The sequence below is a fragment of the Bombyx mandarina genome, chromosome 11 (assembly GCF_030267445.1).
Source record: "Bombyx mandarina strain Sakado chromosome 11, ASM3026744v2".
Taxonomy (NCBI): Eukaryota; Metazoa; Arthropoda; class Insecta; order Lepidoptera; family Bombycidae; genus Bombyx; species Bombyx mandarina.
In genome coordinates this window covers 14,560,933-14,581,419 of record NC_143218.1, presented here as the reverse complement: position 1 = coordinate 14,581,419, position 20,487 = coordinate 14,560,933, and the positions used below count along the sequence as shown (strand labels likewise).

Sequence of the window (20,487 nt, the reverse complement as noted above, 5' to 3'; positions counted from 1 at the left end):
CTTTCTCAACAGCACGAGTCTGCCCGTCCTCCACGATGAAGGAAACCGTCCCGACTCGAGGCAGGAGTTGTAAAGCCTCAAGAGTCGGTCCCCCAGGGAATTTAAAACCTATCATAACACGTCAGAGCAGAACATTTTTTAGGATATTTTAGAATCATGTGAACCAAGTTTGCAAAATGTTAACACAAATGAATATTTTAAAGTATTCATTGATTTGAGTAGAGAACTCCAATTTATTCAGTTAATATTTACATATTATGTTTAGCAGTTGACGAAGAATTTGCACTTGATAAATTTAAATTGACCGATAAACTATGATGGTCGGGTTATTACAATTTATATAAAAAACAACATGTTTGTGATTTCTCCGAGGGCTCATTTAAGTTTTGTAGTCGCTGATGTTGTGACCGAACGCGAGTTACGTGCTGAATTTGATGAGCTGTGTTGATAGATAAAAATAATAAGAAAAGTCAGGATATTACTTAAAAAATTTTTACGCACGCTGATATTTTTAAGAGGGATGTTTTGAAAGTATAAAAGACTGGCTTTCAAGAATTTTCGTTCATATCTTAAACAGACGTATCCTTAGAAGGATCCAATTCTGATTTTCGGATATCCCTGGGCGAGTCATTAAATAAATAAAAAACTTATTAAGGTGAGTTTTTGTTGTTTTTCTATTTTTTGCCTCTGTCACTTACATATTGTAGGTTCAAAATGTTAATTTTTAATTTTATGCCACAGATTTATTTATTTTAAGTCGATACGTTTTGATTATTAATATTAACTCATCTGCTGAAGTAACTCACAAACTTTTAGAAATAATAAAGAAAATCTAGATGTAGGTAATAAAATTAGAGACGTGGTAAGGATTTAATACTAGATTAGCCAAACTACTAAAAAACTTAAAAAACAAATCTGTCCCCTCTTTAACAGTTTTTACAAGTATAAATTAATTTCGGCGATAATCTGGCTCATAGCAGCTTATTATATCTTTAACCTAGTACGACGAACGAATTGCATTGTTCGCCCACCTGTCCTGGTGAAACTGGAAAGGCTTCTGCACCATCATAAAAACACCTAATTACTTACTTGATGGTTTGACTTATTGTGAGCTCGCACAAGTAGGTATTACCATCGTATCATTTCTGACGCTGAATAGTTATTTATATTTCCGGCACAAAGGGTGCGGTAGAGGTTATAAAATATAATTAAGTCTTCAATCACATGTCTTAACCCATTCACGTACCTGATAAGAACATGGCTCCAGCGATGGTACTGTTCTGTTCAGCCCAACAAAATTAACTAAAAGTAATAAACGTAAAAATAAGGTTTAAACTGTTGTTTTGTAGTTGTAGTATTTTATATCAAATTTGTTTTTATAGGTACAATTTTTTTTCTTTTTTTTCTGTTTAGGTTTATAAAATGCAGGCCAAGTGCTGGTTGTTCGGGGTGCTGATAATATGCGGTCTAAATATAGTATATCCGCACATCCTGACCGCTTCTTTAGGTGAAGCGTCCAAATTCTGCCCCAGAATGCTAAGAACACTAATTCTCAAGGACTTATGCCAGATATACGGACATTTACATGGCGGTAAGTTTAACTGAAAAGTACATAAAATACCAAGGGCGCTCTATACTCAGATCTGTATGTCCTTTGATTTTTAATTCATCGACATAGATCGGTAGATGATCATACTAGCCACATAATATTACGCCTCGTTGTTCCAGTGGTTAGTGAGCATGGTTACTGTACCACGGGATTCGGTTTCGAACTTTATGAAAGATATTTGATATCAGATTTCCGTTACTGCTATACAATATTTTCACGCGTGTCCATACCGATAGGATTCTGTTTTTAAAGACCTTTAAAGCACATTTCTGTAAACTTGATATGCTGACTAAACTATAACATGATTTAAAAAATTAAATGTAAAACGGAACTTAGTTTTAAATACCAAAAGCTCAGAGGGAAGTTTGCTGGTGGGACGGATTGTAGGTCCATACGGATAGGTAACACCTAACCCTGCCTGCAAATCCTGATGATCTATGATATTATTCCTCGGTTTGAAGGATGAGGCAGGAGTTATACACACAACAGAATCATGCCGCCACCAATCTTGAAACCTGACGTCATAATTACAATTGAATTTGAATGACGATTATATCATTGCAAAGCCCGGCATGTATACATTCTTAAGTTTTTACGCAACTAGTTTGAAGATACCCTTTTTAACACAATCGATGAGCCAGGGACATGTGACTCCTATATGTTAGTGGTTCCCATTTATCATAAGTATCGATAATGCCTTGGGCACAGTTTGGCCACTGCCAACCATGTACTTATGACTGGTCAAATATCGTTTGAAAGCGTCATGTTACATCCCTTGGAACATAGGGAAGGGAATGAACTATAGAGTTAAGGTTTCGTATACTATAAGTTATAGTCTATAACTCCATTTATGCTAACACCTTCCTGCTACTATTCAATTAATCTGTAATAAGTCATGTACGTTATGAAGACTTTTTGAAAATTTCGACCTTTTTACTATTGACAATGTGTATTATCTATGGTTAGTTCAACAAAGTGGATGAACTGGACTTTTTGACGGGAACGCGAAGAGTGAAGTTGTGTGATTTGTTTTATTTTGTCTATTTGGTGTTTCTTCAGGTTTATATGTGTAATAATGGTGGTTTATTAACTGTTTAATATATGTGAAAGTGCACAAATGTGGGAAAAAGAAAAAAGCCGCTGGACGTCACTTCTCGGGATCCTCCAAAAAGTCCGACGAAAGTCTCAGTAAATAACCACCATTTTACTGAGATTATATTTCATCCCATATCATCTCATCTCATTTCATTTGATTTAATCCCAGTTGATTAATGTCTCAAATTAATCATCTTCATTTCATTTCATCATTTTTCATAAAAATAAGAGTATAAATTAAAATAAGACATGACTTAAAGGTCTTAGTTACCAGGTAATAAAATACCTAAAAAAGTGGATGAACTCAGTTCCAGTGGTCGGCAGTGTATTAGGTAGCAAATCATCTCAAACTATTTCTGAGCGTACAATATTTCTTTGTTTTTCAGGTTACCCGTTTACTGATACGGATATTAGAAAATTGGAGTTCCAACAGAAAATGATTAGGAAGTGTTGTACGAATCCTTGTACAGTCGCCGAATTGATGTATTTGTGTTAAAACGACCTTGAAAATGTATAGAAAACATAACACGTATTGTAATCGGCAAACTTCTTGAGCAAATGACCTTGACTGCGCAGAACCGAATTTTAGATCACTTTGGTGGTGAGGGTGAGGCGCGACGGCAGGGGAAATCGTATCGAGCGCGTTATTGGTAGATCAGTCGAACCTTGCGTCCCGCACCGCGCCCTCATTCCGCTTGCTCCCAAAAGTACGCTTGCGTACAGTGGAAAGTCTATCGTTATTAATCGTTAAGTTATTTGTTATAATTGCTTGTGGACTTTGTTGCCATTGCTATTTGTTGAGTGTTTGTTGATTTTTTATAAAACATACACTATGCCGTGACAAACTGGTGTAGTACTTAAAAGAAAGGGTAGAAAATTTGTGTACGACGTATATTGCTTCTTTATAAAACAGGGGAAGAATGATATGGAAAAATTAAAACAGACTTCGGAAGCAACAAAAACATCAGTGAGTACTGTTAGGTGCATTATTAACGAAGCTAAAGGCTCTGGCTTGCTCGCCGTGTTTCGGACTCCGGGTAAGAAAAGATCAGGGAAGAAGAAAGTTACCGGAATGGATAGTTTCGTTCAATCTGTAATAAAAAGATGTAATCATAATAACTACATAACAAGCAGCGAAACTCCGTACCGTAGAAAGGCTTCGAAAAATTTAAAGAAGATATACATTTTAATGGCTCGGAATGAAGTTTACGACGAATTATGAAAGAGCTAGGCTTCAGATGGAAAAAAAAACAGAAAATAATCAGAAGCTGGTAATTGAAAAAAGTAACATTCGATTACTACGAATCGAATATCTTCATACCCCAAGATTAAATTATTACAATTATTAACCTATATTTTTTGTTGATGTTCTAATAATATATAAATAAATACATATGTTGATTTTAATAATTTAATTGCATTATGACGCAGAGTAAATAATGTTTTTGCACGTGAGTGTACCATGCGCAAACTTACCCCCACTACGTCAACAAATGCTCAAGAAGTTTGCCGGTTATTATAACTGTCTGTAGATATATGTATTAGAATTTCGTCGCAATTAATGTAAAACTATTTATTGAAATTTTAGTAAAATTATGCTTTAGAGAGTCAGCATAGAGCAGTAACTAGATATACGTAGATTTATTTTACGCTTAATCTTGAATTAAATAATAAATTTAAAACTTACCTTTTACTTCACTTTATACTTAAGTGATATTTTGAATTCAATTTTAGTAAGTGTTCAAGTAATTTCCTGAGATTGCTTATATCTGTGCAAAATATTTATTTCGATGAAAATTTTATGACAAGATAAAATTAGAATAGGTTATGTATAAGTGTTCCTACTCGAAAATTTTAAAATATCTATGAATATATTTATTATAATGAACATATTTTTCCCCTAGTCACCTGACCTCAATGTATGTTGGGATTCGAATCTTATAAAACCAGCTACGAACCTTTACTTAGATAGGTACATTGTGTCAAAATGCAGGATCAATTCGTTACGATGCACGGCTTGATGACGTCACAAGCAGGCACGTGGCGTATCCGCAAGAGACATCGACGCAACTCAATGGGCAACAGTGATACGAATAGCCACTAGCGATGACGTGCTTGCGTGTATAGTATGCGCGCTTTTTTATGTTTGAGAGATTACTGTTGGGCCGGAGGCTTTTCCAGTTTTACCAGGACAGGTGGACGGGTAAGGGATCAACCTGGAGTGGTAAGATTTTCTAATAGCTACCCGAGCGCCTCCAAAGGAGACCTAATAGCTCAAGAGTAGCTGCTTCGCGAATTTGAATCAACTACCGGAATTTGGGAAGATCTGGCAAGAAACTCAGCGGGTTTCTGCGTACACACCATACACCTGTGTGACCCCTCTTTATCAATCTTTCTACAGATTATTTAAAGCAATTATTATTGTCAAGATATTTTTAGTTAATACTAAAACCTAGTTTAGAAAAATAAGAAAACAATACTCGTACCGTACTTAAATGTACTATTTATTCGAACTGAAAGATACTTTATTTTTAACACTTATTTACAAATAAGACTGACAGAAAATCCGTTACGAAGAGCGCTGCATACCAAGTTGTCATCTGCCATAAACATTTTATATCTTCATAAAATACTTCAGTTACATAATTAATGCCACAAGCAATTCTCAAAAAAAATATTTCATACACACAGTTCGTAGTACCAAATTACGTCAAGTGCTATCCATAGATTATTAACTACACAAACACGGTTTGTAGGTATTCTATGTTAAAATTTAAAAAGAAAATTTTGTTAAATAACATTTAGTACAAATTTTGCCAAATTAAAATTAAAATTAATTGGATATTGCTTGTAATACCTTTTTTTTAAATTTTACTATAAATTTACTATTTGAATTTCAAAGGCACGCTGTTTCGATCTGCGTTGTGGTACTCAAAACGTAAACCTATCAATATAGCTTATAAAAGTCCTTCCATTTCCCTCATGAACTGTGAGTATGCGTCGTCTTTAGTGGGAGCCTGTTTAGGAATATCTGTCGGCTTGTGAACATTAGACTTGATCGGTTTAGACTTCTTGTCCTCGCGTTTCACTCGCAGAGCCGACGGCACGAATCTCGTAACGTCGGCCGACAGGTTCCTTATTTGAGGTTTCGCACTTATAGTCGCACCTGTAAAACGATTGAAGATTCCAATTGTTAATTGTCCATTAGCCCTTTGACTGCCTTGTAGGTCACCGGTACCCTATGCGGCGGGAAAGACGAAACCGAAGATACCTCTTAGAGGTATACTTAGTCTGGCCAAAAATACTGTTACAATTAAAAATAAACAACAAATTACATTTGAATTTGGAATCTGTCATTTTATATGATTGCTCATTGCGTTTTCTCATTTTGGCGCCAATACATTGTCCAATATTTTGCGATATTACCATGACATGGGGTAAATTGGGATCCTGGGGTAAATTGGGACAAACCTGCGGAAGATTCTCAAAGTACTTGTAGCACGGAATCTACCTAATTTTCTTTAAGGTAATATTTATCAATGTATAGAAGAAAAACCAAGTTAACTATGGAAGTACTAAACATGAGTTAAGTTGGTCCCAAAAATTCGTCAAATTAAATTTAAAATAGTGGTTGAAAAGTGCGTTTTAGAACAGCTTAAAGAACTTTTAAAAAAAGTGATATTATCGTTGTTTTTTCAATAAGATCACAGTTTATATAAGTTTTTAATACACCTGGAAATACCACAACAAACGGTAAGTTGCAATATTCTTATTTTAAATACAATATTTCGACAAAATAAAAAATGTATATTTTTTCCTTTCTTTTTGGGGAAAATTGGGACGTATGTAGGGTAATTTGGAACGAGACTGGAAAAATTAGGGACGAGAAAACACAAAATTGGAACGCCAAAAGACAAAATAGGGATGGCTTGTTAGGGTTGTCACTGATATCTTATAATAGATTTTTTAGCCTATACTATCACTTAATTGCGTGATGTAAAGAAGGTTAATGTGTTTATCAGTTAGTTTATGTAAGTATTATAGGTAAAAGAAAAGTATATATATAAGTACTTTTTTTTCGCGACATTTACCTTGTAATATCTGCCCGGTCGTATGTTCTTTATAGCAATAAAAAAAATTAAAAGTTAAAAGAACAAACAAATCAAAACCTTTGTTATTTCAGAATCTATTCACGCATCGAATCATGATTGTGTTAACATTCACAACGAACACACACAAATAAAAACAGGCCTCAGATTTTAAATGTAACATTAATTAAAAATCCGAGATATCCAATTATGAGTGAGTGAATTAATTGAGTTCAGTTATTTCGCTTAGAAAGAATTTCTTTTATTTTTGTTATTATTGGCAGTAATCAGATAAAGCTGTTTTTTTATCTTATTCACCTGATATCTTACTCTTGCTCAAAGATTATTTTGAAAATGTTGATTAAATAAAATTGTATTATTGCATTTCCAGTCCTTTTGTTTTCAATTTTTTATTCTATTTTATGATTTTGTTTCAGAGTTGTGATTTTTAAGGAAATTAAATAATAATTTTCTAAAATATAACATGCACATACTTTTTTGATCATTGTATTGTTGATTATCATTCATGTCACATCGCTTCGGAATAGAAACCAGCTTAATTTACACTATGTTGTGTATTGTGCTTAAATTATGGATTGTATTCATCATTTCGGTCCATATAAATAATTATATGGCACCTACCTATATATCGCAGTACTGCGAGTTGACAACCCTTACAAATATCCCAATTTAACCCTTAACCGTGTCAATTTACCCCGGACGCTGGGTAAATTGGGACGGCCATTATTTTACCGATTATTTCTTTAAAATGAATAATTAAAATAATGTAACGGTTTTTATCACCTAGGTACGTTCAAGACTCAACTTATTTCTTTGGTTGAGCAGTGACTATTTAATTGGAACTATTTTAAAATTCAATCTGAAGGTCGATTTTGTCCCTATTTACCCCATTGTACGGTACTAGGCTGCACTAAAAGTATCGGGAATGGAATATTTCCACTGTTCCTGTCATATTAAAATCTTTTTAATTGAAAACTCCTTGGTTTTAAAAATCGAATACCATTTATTTATTTAAAAAAAGATTCTCGGTCTTGTCACGAGGTTTTGTCAAACTTGTTTAGTCGTTGAGAAAATGGAATTGACTCGAGAAAATTCAAGAGCGATGATTTATTATGACTTTCGAAGTGGTTTAACACAAAAACAGTGTGTTGACCAGATGATTTCTGCATTTGGTGATGAAGCCCCATCCAAAACCACAATTTATCGCTGGTTTGCTGAGTTTCAACGTGGACGTGTCAAGCTCAGTGATGATCCCCGTCAAGGTCGTCCAAAAACTGCAGTCACCCAAGAAAACGTTGATGCTGTGCGTAAGCTGATTGAGGAAGATCGACATGTGACATACCGCGAAATTCAGGCAACTTTAGACATTGGCATGAGTCAAATACAAATAATCTTGCATGAACAATTAGGTGTAAAAAAGTTGTTTTCCCGATGGATACCGCATTCGCTCTGTGAAGAGCAAAAAGCGGCTCGCGTTACATGGTGCGTCAGAACTCTCGAAAGATTCCACGCAGGATCCTCAAATGTTGTATACAACATTGTATCAAGTGACGAATCCTGGATATACGCGTAAGAACCCGAAACAAAAAACCAGTCACGAGTTTGGGTGTTCGAAAATGAGTTAAAGCCAACAAAAATTGTTCGTTCACGGAGTGTTGCAAAAAAAATGGTGGCCACGTTTGTCTCCAAAACCGGCCATGTTACGACTATTCCTCTTGAGGGACAAAGAACGGTTAATGCAGGATGGTATGCTAGCATTTGTTTGCCACATGTCGTTTCTGAACTCCGTAAAGAGAACTGCAACCGCCGCATCATCCTACATCACGACAATGCGAGTTCTCACACCGCGCACAGAACAAAAGAGTTTTTAGAGCAAGAAAACATAGAATTATTAGACCATCCGCCGTACAGCCCCGACCTAAGCCCTAATGATTTCTATACTTTCCCTAAAATAAAGAATAAATTGCGTGGACACAGATTTTCATCACCTGAAGACGCTATGGACGCCTACAAAACGGCCATTTTGGAGACCCCAACTTCCGAATGGAATGGTTGCTTCAATGATTGGTTCCATCTTATGGAAAAATGTGTCAAATTTCGCGGAGAATATTTCGAAAAGCAATAAATACATTTTTAAATGGTAATGTTGTGTCACTTCGTTAATTCCCGAAAATTTCAGTGCCGCCCTCGTAAAATGGAGTGGGGTGATAGAGAGAACCGAATCGCTGTGATTGCATTGCACAAAGTAGGTATGGAGCTAAATGCAATTTTTAAAACTCTCCATACGCTTGGTATTAGTAAAATGTTTGTGTACCGGGCTATTAATAGGTGCAATGAGACCTCCTTTGTTTGTGACAGAAAAAGAGCTGGCCGTCCACGTAGTGTTCGTACGAAAAAGGTGGTCAAAGCAGTAAGGGAAAGAATTCGACGAAATCCTGTCCGAAAGCAAAAGATTTTATCTCGGGAGATGAAGATAGCACCTAGAACCATGTCGCGTATTTTAAAAGATGACTTAGGACTTGCAGCCTATAAGAGACGTAATGGTCATTTCTTAACTGATAATTTAAAAGAGAATAGGGTGGTAAAATCGAAACAACTACTGAAGCGGTACGCAAAGGGAGGTCATAGAAAATTTTTGTTTACGGATGAGAAATTTTTTACAATTGAGCAACATTTTAACAAACAAAATGACCGTATTTGTGCTCAAAGTTCTAAGGAAGCTTCCCAATTAATCGACAGAGTGCAACGTGGGCACTATCCGACTTCACTGATGGTTTGGTGGGGTATTAGCTATGGAGTGACTGAGCCATACTTTTGTGAAAAATGTATCAAAACATCGGCACAATTGTATCAGGATACCATTCTTGAGAAGGTAGTGAAGTCCCTTAACAACACCATGTTCAATAATCAAGAATGGTCCTTCCAGCAAGACTCGGCGCCAGGTCATAAAGCTCGGTCTACGCAGTCTTGGTTGGAAACGAACGTTTTGGACTTCATCAGAGCTGAAGACTGGCCGTCGTCTAGTCCCGATCTTAATCCGCTGGATTATGATTTATGGTCAGTTTTAGAGAGTACGGCTTGCTCTAAACGCTATGATAATTTGGAGTCCCTAAAGCAATCCGTACGATTGGCAGTGAAAATTTTTCCCATGGAAAGAGTGCGTGCTTCTATTGATAACTGTCCTCAACGTTTAAAGGACTGTATTGCAGCCAATGGAGACCACTTCGAATAAGCTTTTTATACTTTAAATTGTTTTATATTTATGTATTAAACTAACACACTGTAAAAGTAATAAATGTTATTTGCAATAGATTTTTTTCCTTTGTCACAGTATTTATGGCAAGACAGGTATAGAGGACCTCTTGTGAGTCCGCACAGGTAGGTACCACCGCCCTGCCTATTTCTACCGTAAAACAGTAATGCGTTTCGGTTTGAAGGGTGGGGCAGCCGTTGTAACTATACTGAGACCTTAGATATCTCAAGGTGAGTGGCGCATTTACGTTGTAAATGTTTATATGTTCCAGTAACCACTTAACACCAGGTAGGCCGTGAGCTAGTCCACCCATCGTAGCAAAAAAACATGTAGGTGCGTAGTGTTCTCTAAAGTGTTCCATAGAAGCTTGGTGAGGTACCTTGTGAGTCCTTCTTGGTGATGAGTTGTGGCGCGGCGGAGAGCACAGACACGTGCGGCGCGGGCTTGGGCGGCGGCGGCGGCACCAGCGGCCGCAGCAGGCGGGGCGGAGCGCCCGGCGGCGGCCCCGGCGGCGCCAGGCGCAGCGCCGGCCGGACACCTTACACACGCGTATACTTTAGTAGTAGTATTATTTTTCCACTTGGAAAGGCAAAGGTATCATACCATACAGCCTAATCTTTGAATATTTTTTTTAATGAAAAATGAATTTATGAAATGAAATGAACTGAAATGAATTTAAATAAAATCATATGAAATGAGATGAAATGATATGGGATGAAATATAATCTCAGTAAAATGGTGGTCATTTACTGAGAATTTTTCAGTGGATTTTTTGAAGGATCCCGAGATTCAGCTCAGCGGCTTTGTTTCATTTTCCCACATTTGTGCACTTACACAGATATTAAACAGTTAATAAACCGCCATTATTACACATTTAAACCCGAAGAAACACTAAATAGACAAAATAAAACTAATCACACAATTTCACTCCTCGCGTTTCCGCCAAAAAGTCGCACTCGTGCCTCATATACAAAACAAAACAATCTCAGAAACGAGGCGGGTAAGACACTACCGTCCATCTGGGTAGCTTTGTCCCGCCATACGAACAATTTTGTGCGTATTGTCTCAGTTTTACTGGATATTAATAAAAAATATAAAACTTCAAGAAAGAAAAGTTTTGCTGACAAATATAAAATTTTGGCGCGCTTTCTTCGTTCAATAATAAACCTCTTAATTAAAAGGAAATTGCCCATTCTTGGTTTCGTGTTGTGCTTGATCAAACATATATTAAAAATTAAGTTTTTATTTTTAACAATTTCTTTCAATTCAAAAATATTAAGTTATAACTTCGCCGGATATAGAAGATTAAAATAATTAATAATTTAAAAAAAATTAAATACTTCTAACCTAGCAGCAGTTAAATTTTCCCAAGGGAAAGGCAAAGATATTATATCATACAACCTGATCTTATCTCAGTGTTGACAATCACATTATGTTTAGATATCTAAATTGTAAATGAATAATATTTTGCCAATTGAATTGACTAATTAAATTTAATGCCAATTGATTAATGTTCCAAATTAATTAACTTCATTTCATTTCACTTCGTATTAACATTCTTCATAAAAAAATTATAAAATTAGGCTGTATGGTATCATACCTTTGCCTTTTCAGCTGGAAAAATACAACAACTACTACTGCTGACATTTGACAAGTACCTACCAAACAAAATAATATTTTGATTTACTGACGCCGTTTCTAATTTCTAATGTTTCCGATTGAGTTACATCGTGTGTTTCAGTCATATAATATTATTCGTTATTTTGTTAGGCAGAAGTCCAGGCGTATTGGGGGCAGAATTAATTTATTTATCATACGTACTTATTAATTAATCGTGATGAAAACGTTGCTAATACTATTAATTAATTCAATCTTTGGTTATTACTACAGATATCTCGTTGGCAATCGAACTGTGGGTTGTTGTGTCTATATTAGGCTGGGCTGGGGTACGCATAATGATACATCTGCACAATATGAAAAATAAATTATTTTATGTCTATATTTGTTTTATTTTGAATTGCCGCAATAGTATTACCTTTACTTCACGAATGGATTTAGTGGTACTAGCCACACAATACTATGCTAGCTAAATAAGTTTATACTATAAAGTAAACATGTTTTCATTAATAAAATTATACGTATGTTTTTAAGTACCTATGTAGGAACTCAGCAAAATCAACAAATCCACTGCTGTCTTGTACAAAAAATAGCCTAATTCTATAAACTTCATTGGTCTTTTAATAGCAAATCCGCCGAACTAGAGGTATATATTTTTTATAGTTGAATAAACATATTAAAACCTACAAAATGAGGTAAGTTACATGAGAGCACAACTTGATACCAAATTCTGCAATGGGAATTCTCCTTTCAAAATCTAATAGTAAAATTATCTCGTTTGGAAATAAATAAAAATTGATATGTAAAAAGTGAGTAAGTGGGCTAATGTTACCGAGATGGACGGTAATTAAAGCTTTTTCCATTTAAAGAAGTTCATAAATGAGCAGTGCTAGCCAATATGACGAAGCAAGTATAATTTACCAGGAGGAAGTAGGGGGGGAGGTGGTATCGATCGGATTTCCACGCCGGGCGGCTCCAGCGTGAAGTCGTGCACCATTAGCGGCGGCACTGGGGGCGGCTGCACCGACACGTGCGGGGACGGAGGCTCCAGGTCGCTGTCAGAATCGCTGTCTCGGCCGTCACCACGTTTCAACGCACTTAATCTGTGTAATGTGATTAATTTTTAACAACCTGCTAAATAATGTTTGAGTGAAATTATATGATTGTATCCATAAAAACTTTAGCAAAGACAATAATCACTATTTTTTATTCCTACAACAAAACGATCAAAAGATCAGAGTAAATTAAGGAGTCATATTATTAGCTAATATGCAGCAAAAATAAAATATTAATTACCACATGATATACAATAAAAAAATGAAACTAAAATAAAAACAATACATATATAATAACTAAAATATATTATTTAAAAGAGTCCTTTTAGGCAAGGTTCCGAAAATACTGCCGCCCTTTTGAATAGTTAAACTAATTCTTTGTCCGAGGTAGCTGCCAGCTCTTCTTGTAATGTCGACTAACCTTTTTGCTATTTCCTTAAAAAGCCTTAAGTGCTAGGAATCCATGGACCAAGAGTCTCAACACGGAATGGGACAAAATCATATTCGGAGCCTAGACCACTGTATTTGCATGCTTTAGCTATTATTATTTCAATGAAGCATAATTTTGCATCAATTTACGATTTACCGTGCACTCAAATCGGCCGCACGATCTCTTTCTCTCTTTCGATGAACCTCTTCCATTTCTTTCATGAAATCATCAATGTTCTGTCCAGAAAGTGCCAACATTCTTTGTTGCAGAGAAGTCGGTTTAGGAGTGGCTGTTGCTCCAGCCAGGTCGCTGTCATCGATGGCTTCACCATCTAAGTCCTCAACGGGGGGTAGCATCGGAAGCTGCGGTAATTTCGGCGGAAGTGCCTGAAAGAAAAAAAAGAAACTTTTTTTACACTTACAAAACAATAACAGAATATTTGATAACAATTGATAATTCTTAATATTTTGTATAGTTTAAAACAGGGGTCGGCAACCTGTTTGTCCTTAAGTCCTGTGTGTCCATATTTTCAGCTAATTTCTTATAATTGGGGATATATTTAGAGTTCCTGGTCCTTAAACAATTATCTAAATGTGAGTCATTAAGCTTTGTTCGGTATTGAAAGAAAATAAATATTTCGGATTACTTAGCAGTTTTAAATGCACGGTCTATTCGAAATACGATCACACACTAACAAAAAATACGTGCGTGTTATTAGATACGCCCAAGGTTAGCAAACTGCTAAACTATGCACAATCTTAAACTCAACTGACTGCTTGCTGTATATCGCCGTTTGACAAGAGTAAGTAAATCGCTTTGGCTATCATACATTTATAGTCCAGCGAGGGCGTATTAAAAATAAACCCGGGGGCGCCGCGTTGCCGACCCCTGGTTTTAAATAATAATTCCTAGTGGTTTGACTTTCTACTTTTCGCAAACCCGCAGTAACATACATAAAATAGTATTATAAAACTATTAATTAAAATAAGACTATAAATAATATTGGAACGAAGTTCCTTACGGCAGGCTTGGAGGAGATAGGGATTTTGCTGCGCGACCGAACTGAAAAAAATGTGATAGTAAAACCGTAAGAAAAAGTCCGTGGAATAAAACCGTTAAATGAGACGTGCGCAGGCGCAACAGTCGTATACACAAGCGAGTACTGTATAATACCTTTCTCTTTCTCCTTCTTTCTTTTAGTTCTCTCATCCCTTCTCTCTCTATTACCACTCCACCCCGCTAATGCATAGTATATACTCATGAATTCATGGACAAGCACGTGGCGAATACTAACATTATAGATACATTTTACTCGTAGTAGCCACGTTTATTTTTATATAATTTCAATTTGTAATTATTTCTATTTCTATGTAATTTTATGTTGTCAAACAAAAATAAAGAGACATATTTTGTTATTTTAATAGATAATTTGAATTACGTTTATTTTTTATTTTACGTAATTTATTATTTCCTAAAATACTGAATTTCCTAAATACTTTCCTGTACCTAAATAAAAACTAATCAGCAAATTTTAAGAGAAAAATCAAGAAAACCTACATAAAATTGAGCATTTTTTTGCATATTGTGTCGATTCTACATTAGACGAAGGAACTTCGTAACTACCTGGTGTGCCACGACACCACACCACATCTTTTTTATAAAAATATAATAGAAGTGATATATTCGTTTAGAAAATCTGACGAAAAACTATGTTGCGAAATTCAGTGAAATCTGAGCAATTTAGTAAGTTGCAAATCAAATTTCATAGTTTTTTTTCTTCATCTTATTTGTGGTAAGACAAACTTACTATGTACTGTTCTGAGAATGGGAACTATGAACTTACATCAGAAAATGGGCGGTAATATTCAGGTTGAAGTTGCTTTATTAATCTGAACATTAAAAAAGTCTCTTGCCCATTTGCACTAGTAACTTAACTTACTGTTTCTCCAGGTGGACCTTCATCCACTATTTCCGAAAATCTGAGGCTCTTCTTTTTATCGTGCTTAGCTTCTACTAGAAGGGTATGGAAATCAACAGGCGGACCGGGCGGGACCCCGGGTGGTTCAACTCCCGCGGGTTTTTCCTGCAAGTGTTTTTTTTAATTTTGAAATTTTTAATTAAATTTTAATTTTTTTTTAAATTTTGAGCTTACTGGTAGTAGGACGTCTTTTTAGTCCACAAAGTGAAGTAGTCATGCGTTTCAGTTTGAAGGGCGGGGCAGCCGTTATACTTTTAAAAGTTAGACCTTACAACTCATGTCTCCAGGTGGGTGGCAGCATTTACATTGTAGATGTCTATTGGCTCCGGTAACCACTTAAGATCAGGTGGGCCGAGAGCTAGTCCGCCCATCCAAGCAAAAAAAGCTATGTAATATAATCTTAGTCTTCAAACAGAGGAAAATTGTTTTCCAGTTTTCCTAAATATTAGTCTATTCAATTCAATATTAAGTCAATATTGAAAAAATAATTACTGAAAATAGTAAAATGATAACAACATATTCATTCACATTATTTGCTTTTATAGAGATAAAATTTTCATGTGTATGAATCTTAAAATGATTACTTATAAATTGAGTTAACATTACAATAAAATAATGGCAGATTTTATCCTATTACAATACTTTGTAAAAAATGTATAATTATTTTTTTATCACTCACTTTGTAAATAGTTTCCTTTTTGAGTATAGATTTCACTGGACCAGGCGGGGCTTGGGTAATATCCGCGGGCAACGGTATTTGTGAAGGGGGCGCAGTATTGTACAGAATGTTGTCAGGAACCTACAAATTTTGTTACACTATAAACAACAGATTAATAAGTTCAATTTTTTGTTGTGGATAGGTAAAATTAATTAAAATGAGATTTTACTTTTATTTAAACGGATGATAAGATTTTGTTTTGGTTATTTGTTATTTGTCTTGTTTTCTTAATCATGACCTTACAAATTGATGTTGAACTTACAACTTAATCAGTTTGGCAAATAATCATAATTAATCACATTTAAGTTGACATATCTCTTTTTTTATAAGCCTATTAGAATGCACCATACTTTAAAATGGTAGTTAAACTAGTTTAGTTTATAGTCTATATAGAGAAAATAGCTGACTAATTGATTATATGTAAGCAGTATGTGAATAGCTAAAAGCGTTGAATCGTTGTTTGAATTTCTTCAGTAAGAATTTTTACATCAGATTGATACAACAACAAATTGTATTCGTTTTCCGAGTTTTACCAATTTTTATTATAATTAAATTTAAAACAATTAGTAAAAAGATCTTGTTTTGTAAAAATGTTGTTTTATCATTATACATAGATACATTGAAAGCTTTTCTGGAGATGACATTATACATACAAATGTACTAGTTTATCTGTATCTATTACCCACACAACTGGTCACCTATATTATGGACATGGTAACAAACTATATTGTCAATCATGAATGTACATCTTTTTTTTATGATTGAAAGATTTCTGGTGGCCCGGACGCCTTTCCAGTTTCACCAGGACAGGTGGGCGAGCAAAGGCTCAGCCAGGGGGCGCACATCTACCTAGTCAGGTCATAAGTATTGTCACACAGTAAAAACTTTTCTTTTAGAATGCTGGCCACAAAAAAGTTTATTGAATTCGAATTTCGAATTGTTCATGAACATAAAAATGTATACTTTTAGAATTTTACTAATTTTTAAATATGGAGTGGACGCTTAAAGAAGACCGTGTTGCAGTTATTGCGTTGCATCGTTGCGGTTACGCGCCAATTCAAATTTTTAACATACTGATAAATTTGAATATAACCAAAAGATTCGTTTATCGTACCATCAAACTATACAATGAAGACTCTAATGTAGATGACAGATCAAGAAGTGGTCGCCCTCGGTCTGTTAGGACTCCAGCAGTGATAAAAGCTGTGAAGGCGCGAATTCAAAGAAATCCCAAACGTAAGCAGAAACTGTTGGTCCTTCAGATGGGGTTAAGCAGAACCACGGTGAAAAGGGTGTTAAATGAAGACTTAGGGCTTCGGGCATATCGAAGAAAAACAGGACATCGTTTGAATGCTCGTCTAATGGACCTGAGACTGAAGAGATGCCGTGCTTTGTTGAAGCGGTACGCGGGAAAAAAATACCGAGGAATTTTTTTTTCCGATAAAAAAATTTTTACCGTAGAAGAGAGCTACAACAAACAAAATTATAAGGTGTACGCACACAGTAGTGAAGAAGCGAGCAACCGTATTCCGCGTGTCCAACGAGGTCATTTTCCATCCTCGCTCATGGTATGGTTGGGAGTTTCTTATTGGGGCTTAACAGAGGTACATTTTTGTGAGAAAGGTGTAAAAACGAATGCAGTTGTGTATCAAAATACAGTCCTGACGAACCTTGCGGAACCTGTTTCTCATACCATGTTCAATAACAGGCACTGGGTATTCCAACAAGATTCGGCGCCAGCTCATAGAGCGAAGAGCACAGACTGGCTGGCAGCGCGTGAAATCGACTTCATCCGGCACGAAGACTGGCCCTCCTCCAGTCCAGATTTGAATCCGTTAGATTACAAGATATGGCAACACTTGGAGAAAAAGGCGTGCTCAAAGCCTCATCCCAATTTGGAGTCACTCAAGACATCCTTGATTAAGGCAGCCGCCGATATTGACATGGACCTCGTTCGTGCTGCGATAGACGACTGGCCGCGCAGATTGAAGGCCTGTATTCAATATCACGGAGGTCATTTTGAATAAACTTTAGTGTCATAAGAATCTGTTTTGTTAAGTTCATTCTGGTATATGAATGGTTACATAATGAATAAACTTGTTTCAATTATTTTACATTAAACATGTGACAGAATTTATGACCTGACTAGGTATAAGCCCCTTCTTTCACATTGTTGTCTAGGCCCAGTGTCAATCCTGGCTTTCAATGACAAATGAGAATGAGAAGCATAATCTTGCTCTGCTATAAGAGGAGCAATGATAGTGAAGTTTTACTTAGTATGATTTACTTACTTGTATTGCAGGCAACGGAATATCATCCAACTGAACAGATTGAGCATGCTTCACTGATTCGTAATATGAAATTAAATGGGCTCTCCTCTTTTCATATTCCATTTCTTGACGTTTGAGATCTACCCATTTCTCTGGCTCATCTTTGTCCTGTGAAAAATATACAATGTTAGAATGAATCATTATATTTTGATTAGCTTCTGCTAATCTCTTTTAAGTTTTATGAACTGAAAATACTATAGAATGTGATCCACTCTATTAACATAATTTTAAATTTTTTTTTAAATTATTTTATTCGCTAGACCTGTACTTATCAATCTTTCAACGAAATTTTCACAAACTTCAAGATATTCAATTAAATTATGTTTAGTCATAATATCAAAGAGTGATGACAATATTTTAATCCTGATCAGAATGACCATGATAAAAAACTTTTAATTTTTAGTTAGGCTCATGATTAAAACTTGTTTTTTTTATATAAACATATACATTTTGTATTTTTTTTTGTTAAACATATTGGCCATAGCTCTGTAATGTAGAGCTTTTTCATTTTAGTTAAAGTCATTCTTCTTATTTGTACTGATTTAATAATATTTTTTTTGTGTGATTTACATGTATTTGGAAACGAGCAAGCACTTAGTTTTTTGCTGATTCTTCTTACTAGTGAAACTACATTCTAAACATTTATTAATAAAGGTAATAAAGATGGCAATGTAAAGCATTTATAAATGAGTTTTTTTAAATAACATTTATTTTTCAACTGCTGTTTTAAAATAATTAACACATTCATAAAATTTGATGCTATAATGACATTTGTACTGGAGTCCTTGGCAAAGCATGTACTGCTAATAATAGAGACACGAGCATTTAATTATATGTACTTACATACATTTTGAGGACTCTGTCAAAAGTTTCCTTGAGTTTTTTTCTTTTCTCTTTCAATACTTTTTCATTAAGTGGAGATGGCTGCAGTACATTGAATTCTGTAAGAGATTGGTCAAAATATCTCAGGTTTTATAAAATGGTGTCACACTTTTGACCTGAACACATAATTCTATCATGACAGAATAAGCAAGGATGGATGATTTGGAAATAGTAGTAGAAGCTCAAGTGGTTTGCGCGCATAAACATATTGTGTCAGTCTCAAACATAAAATTTTACAAACTGATTCATACCCATTTCATCAATTTTCTGTAGTTCCTCCAATATTTGAACAGGATCTTTCATTTTCAACACAGCAGCTCTGACCATTTGACGCTGTCTTTTGTTTTTTTTTAGTTCTTTTTTTCTTGCTTCTTTCCCTATAAAAACAACAACTTTGTATTGAAATTGATTCAATGAAAGTAAGGTTATTTGTAAATATTTAGATTATTTCAGAAGTGTTTTTACATTTTATTATTGTGATAGCAAATGGTTTTTTGGGGATAAAAATACTTACTCGCTTGATCAGTGGGGTTCATATATTTTCCACTTTTAGTGGTGTTTATAGATCGGCGTCCCATGTTGACAAATTATTGATGGCTAATAGACGTGTGAAAAGAAATATTACTTTTAACCAATATCTATTAACTTCTTACTAGTTCGCACAATAAGGTGAGTTTATAATTTATTTGAATTTGTGTACTTTTTGTTGAATAAACTGTGGGAAATGCTGAAATTAACAAATTTTCTTAGAAGAATTATGTATTGCTCTAACGCTTGACAGCTTTTTATTCAATTTGACATATTTGCAGTAATTGGTGCCAACTGTCAACTGTCAAAAATTCCTTTTGCCTTTTTATCATCGGTAATCTATAATTAAAATTAATTTATCATTTTTTTTGAGGAATGTTTTGAGGACGAGCTCACGGCCCACCTGATGTTCAGTGGTTACCGGAGCTCATAAACGTGTAAATGCCCCACAAGCCTTGAGATATGAGTTCTGGTCTCAGTATAGTTACAACGGCTGCCCCACCCTTCAAACCGACACGCATTCTGCTTCACGGCAGATATAGGCAGGGTGGTGGTGCGGACTCACAATTTTGCGGGTTTGATTTTTATTACACGATGTTATTCCTTCACCGTGGAAGTCAATCGTGAACATTTGTTGAGTACTTATTTCATGATACGTCGATTGACGTCTTATCTTTTAGGCCACGACGACTTCAAAAGTGTGTTACAAAAATCAATTAAAAATCATCCTATAAAAAACAAAAAAATGATGACGTTAAACGGAACTTTATTAAATATAAAATTAAGATTATAATAATAAATAATAATAAATAAATATTTACTAACAATCACGTCACGTTAACTGGTCGCGTACTAAGTTCGTAAAGAACTTATGTTACAGGTC

At 35.1% G+C, this 20,487-nt stretch overlaps 1 protein-coding gene and 1 long non-coding RNA gene across 2 annotated transcripts; one reads left to right on the top strand and one right to left on the bottom strand.

Moving 5' to 3' along the window:
• The first annotated feature begins 287 nt into the window (after positions 1-287).
• Positions 288-5,618, top strand: LOC149502061 (uncharacterized). The gene is made up of 3 exons (XR_016323802.1): positions 288-655; positions 1,414-1,591; positions 3,091-5,618. It is a non-coding gene; the product is annotated as an uncharacterized LOC149502061 (long non-coding RNA).
• On the bottom strand, positions 5,188-20,061 carry LOC149502060 (WW domain-binding protein 11). The gene is made up of 10 exons (XM_089731044.1): positions 19,591-20,061; positions 19,328-19,453; positions 19,038-19,135; positions 18,156-18,302; positions 15,826-15,945; positions 15,108-15,251; positions 13,325-13,554; positions 12,605-12,786; positions 10,446-10,604; positions 5,188-5,870 (listed from the first exon to the last, which is right to left on the bottom strand). Exons 1-10 carry the CDS (start codon positions 19,652-19,654, stop codon positions 5,662-5,664), a joined length of 1,479 nt encoding a protein of 492 aa, XP_089587170.1. The 5' UTR covers positions 19,655-20,061; the 3' UTR covers positions 5,188-5,661.
• Positions 20,062-20,487: the final 426 nt, after the last annotated feature.